The 5,585-nt window shown below is 42.7% G+C and overlaps 1 protein-coding gene across 1 annotated transcript; it reads right to left on the bottom strand.

Moving 5' to 3' along the window:
• Positions 1 to 1,654: 1,654 nt before the first annotated feature.
• ssbp1 (single-stranded DNA binding protein 1) lies at positions 1,655 to 5,585 on the bottom strand. The gene is made up of 7 exons (XM_084483343.1): positions 5,537 to 5,585; positions 4,744 to 4,808; positions 4,489 to 4,546; positions 3,964 to 4,116; positions 3,738 to 3,825; positions 3,409 to 3,497; positions 1,655 to 3,200 (listed from the first exon to the last, which is right to left on the bottom strand). The coding sequence occupies exons 2-7, from the start codon at positions 4,765 to 4,767 to the stop codon at positions 3,157 to 3,159; spliced, it is 456 nt and encodes a 151-aa protein (XP_084339469.1). The 5' UTR covers positions 4,768 to 4,808; positions 5,537 to 5,585; the 3' UTR covers positions 1,655 to 3,156.

Here is a 5,585-nt window from a genome sequence, read left to right on the forward strand (position 1 = left end):
TAAACGTGCTCCTTCTTTTGTCGTATTAGGTATTTAGCGCTAATGAGTAATGAGTAGGGTTGTTCAGGTCAGACGTATTATTCAAAGCAAGCTTTCCTTTGATGCATAACTCTCTCAAATTCTTGGTTGCAGCAGGTTTTTACGACCCGCCAGGTATTCTGCTCGAGGCCCCCTCTAATAGGAGAGAACCACTCCAGAGGAGACCTTTTCCAAAAGCATTATGCGCCGAAAACACCCACTTCACGTTAAACGATCAAATCATTAGATATTATGGTAGCCTACAGTATGGGGGGGACCCATCTGACCAGTAAACCCATCAGGGCTATTACTTAGCGCATTGGGTTATGGCTGAAGGACGTGCTCTGCGAGAATTGTGAACTATGACGAGGAATGGAACCAGCATCCTGGACCCCAAGGCTCGCCAAGACAGCGGAGCGCAGGGGACGCATCTGGATCTCTCGTGCACGCACGCAAATCTCACGCGCACAAACATTCAGGCGCGCGCACAAATACACGCACACACAGACACACAGACACACACACACACACACACCCTTCTAGCCCTGTATAATGGGGAGAATATACATAGTCTTTGATGCATTAATTCAGAAAGTCTTCCAAACACTGAGCCACTTACGGTGCCGTAAAGACCGTTGTCGTGCTCCCCGTTCTCCGAGATCTCACTCAGATTCCGATCCCAGTGTAGAAACGATTCGCCACTGTCCATGATTTCCATCCTTTTTTTATTAACGCGGCTTCTGGGCCCGATCTGTCCTTAAATATTTTTCAAATAACGTGATGTCACCGAAACGATGATTTCTTGCAGCGAAGTAAGACTTGGTGACTTTCAGTCGCTCTTTTTCTCTGCCTAGATAACGCTCAAGTCCATGCGAAAAGTTATCAACAACTTCGGTATGGGAAAGACGCAGATGTGCTTCGTCTGACTCTGAGGCATCAATCTTCGGGAATAAACTGCTTTGTTTTCGGGTTGAATGATCACAAACGCGGATACTGCAGCCGGCCAGCTGGGTCTTGTTTATCTTCTTGATTCGAGGTCTACTGGAGTTGAAAGCTCTCCTCCTATTCTCTATCCTGGGGAGAAGTTTCACCAGCAGACAGCTTAGGATGTGTGGGCGGAGTCTGGCGGCGGAGCAGGAGACAGGCTTATCTTCGTCATAAGAAATAACATTTGTGTCTACGTGTTAGGAGAGCAGCCAGCACCGTATTCTTAATTTAAATAAAACAGTACGGCCACATATAGTTAATGTTTGCTTGCAATAGTTAAAGCCTAATTAGCCAGAATCCACAAGTTCCTTACGGTCCAAGGCCCGCCCACATATTTCGCTACATCGAATCAGGTCGTCCATAATGAATGGCGGCCGCGACGACCAATCGCATGGCATCGACTCCTTTCGTCATACTTTTACAAATAGTACAGCCAATCAACTACGGTCAGTGGATTTCCAGGGACCAATCCAATAAGGCCAAGAATACCTCTGACAAAAACCCACCTCCATTGAGGATATAAAGCCAATCAACTTGAAGCCAAAATATTTATCATAGACCAGCATTGACTTGCAACAGAGCGAATTTCTGAGGCATTTATAATGTATGCCTTGTTTTAATCATTACAGAAAGGTAGAGTGGGCAATGTCTGTCAACAAAGTTAAGATGGCATGCATTTTAACACATTTTTAAAGTTATTATCCAGATAAAAGTACAAATAACTTTACCAGGGGTCGCGGCGAGATGGTTTTAAGTGCTATGAGCCATGAAAAATTAAAGTAGGTCAACACAGAATGTGTTCAATACCGCCTGCAGCCAAATACATGTCATCATTGCAGCAAACAGATGCAAAAAGTTTAACTTCTATAAAGAAAACATGCATATTTATGCCCGCTGGTAATCCCTTCTAAATTCTGACATACAGTGAATAGCAAGTTGATTCCTTCAAGTAAAACAAAATAAATAAATCTCCACGTGTGTTCCAAAGAAACGTTGTATTCACATATACAAAAAGGAATTTTGTTGACCTTACAACATAGAACTGTCAACAACGACAACAAATAGGAAACAATGAATGACTTGCTGAAACCGTGTGGTTTTCCTGCTAAAGTAAGTTCAACTGACTTGGCCGCAATAGAAGCAACCACCACACTCTGCGCAACCAAAAGGGTCAGCACATCGTGACTGTAGGACTTATTTTAGGAGGAGAGGCATAAAATAAACCAGCCAAAAAAATATATATATATTGTTCCAAGTGGAATAAAAAAAAACAAAAAAAAACAGATGCCAACTTCAGACACCAAGCTAAGAAAATTATACTTGGAATAATCCACAAAAAATAATGAGAACTGATACAGTGCCTAGAAATCGGCAGGGTTATAACAATCAGGAAATGTAACAAGATCGCAGTCTTGCTGGTAAAAGAAAACAGATAAACTACTTCCTGTAACTCAAACCTTCCTTTGTATGGCTAACATTGAGGACAGTTGTATCAGTTGTCTTTATATTTATCGTTGTTATACTGTTGTTGCAAATTCTTTCAGTTATTATTTTTTTCCTTCCAGCCCTTTCACTGTGTCATCAAATTAGATTTGTGAAAAGTTTTACTTAATGCCTGATCCAAAAAAGAATAACAGCAAATCAGACAGTGGTTGGATGTTTTAAAGTGTTGAACATTGATCAGAGGATTCTAATTTCCATATTGATGACATAACATTTTTAATCCATCATAATTGCTTAAAGCGTTATGCTCCGGTTGCCATTTCCATTGTCTTCCTACCAGACCATAACTAACCCGATTGTATCTGGTTGTCACATTCATTTTAATACAGTGAACTCCATAATATAGAGAACATATGGGATTATGTATATATCAGACGGAGTTTGATTACCCTTGACATAAACAGTAGACCTCTTTCTGTTTCCTTCACCACTAGGGGGCGCCAAAGTCACAATGTGTTGTGTTGCACTATATTCTGTCCCCTTAAAAAGTGAATACATACAGAGCTCCTCTGTTCCTCTCTTTCTGGTCAGTGTTGAAGTCCTCAGACGTTGTACTGAAGAACGATCTAAGAAAACGAGTCGAGATGGGGCTGGGAGTCTTCTTTCCATAGTAGGTGTAGAAAAAAAAAAAGAAGAAACTTCTCTTCTTCATTGTCGTTCCCGTACGTTGTCACTCAGAAAGACAATGTTGTCTGATGAGAAAAAAGGTGTTCAAAAAACGAGTTTAAGTATCTCTTGAGGGCGATAACATTACTTGTTTGAATGTGTAAGACAACCAAAAAGGATCATAAACATTTTCATAAACTCACAGGCACTGTGTCAAAATGATTTGCATGTACCAAACTACGCGTGGGGGATTTTGCATAGCGCTGCAATCTGTTGCGTGTGCGCGTGGCGTACCTGCAATGATGGTGGTGGCCTGGCGCCGGACCTGATTCTTGTCTACATACTCGCCGTAGTCCAACTTCCCCTCCACCAGAATCCGGGCTCTGTGATTAAAGACGACGGAAAGGATTGTCGGACCAACGGCTCACACTTCTACTAACGCAAACTCACTCTGCACCCGAGCATTTTCAACTCAATTATTCACGTAAAGTTAGTGAGAAAAATTAAGAGGGGAAGGAAAAAGTAGTACAGGTGCACGGGTGCACAGGGCCGGGCAGCACTTTCAGACACTCCCATTTCGGCGGTTCTCATGTTCTCATAGAGAGGTTAGCGATGGTCCGTACCCCTTCTTGACGTACTGGTACGCAATGTCCCTCAGGCCCGGTTTGAATATGGACACCCGGTGCCACGTGGTCTTCTGGCTGACGTCGCCTGGAGACACAAATGGAGTCAAGAGAGTGTGTGTGCGCGCGCGTATGTGTGCTCGTGTGTCACACACCTGGCCATTGATGAAATGTAAACAAAATGTCTAAAAGTGTACAATGTCATCATCATCATCATCAGCCATACCTTGCTGTGAACTCTGCGAGCCCCCCTCTGCATCCCCGGAGCGCCACATCTCATTGGTCGCCATGGAGAAGATGGTTACGGGGTTACGGCCCTCCACCTGTCTCATGACGGGGTCCTGACCCACGCGGCCCAGGAGCTGCACGCGGTTGATCGCTGAAGACACACACACACACACACACACACACACACACACACACACACACACACTTTATAAACATTGCTTTTTCCTTATGGCAATTGGAGACACTTCGGTAGCCTAGCAACCGCTTGATGACAGCAACTGGCTCAGACCTTTCTAGGCCCTGTAACGGCAGACCTATCAGGCCACTGCTGTTGTTCAATCAATGACTTTCACATTCGATAATTATCGACGTTTAATAATTATCACACATACGCAAAAAAATGATGTCTTAGCATAACAAAAATATACCAAATAATATAAAAAGATGAATCTCTCTATCCATATTGGCGATCCTCAAGTAAATGCACGCACACACACACACACACACACACACACACACTTACATCTCTCCAGGATGAGACTTTGGTCTGTGCTCACGTGCCGCACCACCTGCCTAAACATCTGTGAAGTAAAACAAGAACAGCATGTGTCATTCAATCCTGGGACTGCCTAAATACAGTCACTCTCACAGGCATCGTTCAAATGGTAATATAATATAAAAGGTTTTTTTTTTATAACGTGAAATACATTATCTATAACTACAAAGAAAAGGAGTTAAAAGGCTCGGTAGCCAACGACGGCTTGCCATTCGAACTCACCTGTGCCGAAGCATTTCTGAACATTTTCTCTCTGTGCTGAAAACCTCCAAGGAACGCAATGGGTTCTGACAGGAGAGGGAATTAAATGGTAAGAACACAACTGCAGCATGACGAAAAACTTTGTAACAAATGAGAGATAATCTAATGCATCATGGAACTGTTAACGAGCAACAACCAGAAGATATGTCACAGCGCCATTACATGTACACATTTAAAAACATAACTAAACACAAATCAAAGCTTTTAACTTAGCAACTTAAAAAACGTAGTAATCATTGAGTAAGAACGTTTTTCCATCATTTTGGAGCCAAACAAACGATGGTCCTTTATACACTGGTCGGTCACAGCATGTGTGTGTGTGTGTGTGTGTGTGTGTGTGTGTGTGTTGTAGGCCAGAGTTCGTTCGCAGCTAAACGATAACTTTACAGCATTGTGTTTGGGATATTAATAATACAAGCAATTGCATATATCCATACACTCAATCATCAGCGCGGTACAAGTGCATCTACGTAAGTAGCGAGACGTCATGTGCAGTCTCGTCTTGTGTGACAGTGGTCACACACAAGGCGGCTGATAGATTAACGTCCCGGTGGAGGTGAAGCCTGCAGACCGCAATGAGGCTGCCGACTCCCGCCATTGCTTTGACATCACTCTTTAAACCGATTTTATTTTTTTTCCCGAACATGGTTAGCTATAAATAAATTTAAAAAAAAACGGAACTTTTCTAATTGAATATGATAACACTAATTCGAAATATTGAAAAATCGGAAACATGTGAACTAGAGAAACTTACCAGAGTTCGCACGACTGAAAAAGACTCCTGTAACCCTCACGCTGCTTCC

Source organism: Micromesistius poutassou (genome assembly GCF_964030765.1).
Source record: "Micromesistius poutassou genome assembly, chromosome: 18".
Taxonomy (NCBI): Eukaryota; Metazoa; Chordata; class Actinopteri; order Gadiformes; family Gadidae; genus Micromesistius; species Micromesistius poutassou.

Coding starts and splice junctions, on each gene's coding strand:
- ssbp1 (XM_084483343.1), bottom strand. CDS start 4,767: ATGTTCAGAAATGCTTCGGCACAG. Junction 3,498..3,737: donor TACCAGTACGTCAAGAAGGG/GTACGGACCATC, acceptor CTTTAATCACAG/AGCCCGGATTCTGGTGGAGG. Junction 3,201..3,408: donor GGCCACCACCATCATTGCAG/GTACGCCACGCG, acceptor TTTTCTCATCAG/ACAACATTGTCTTTCTGAGT.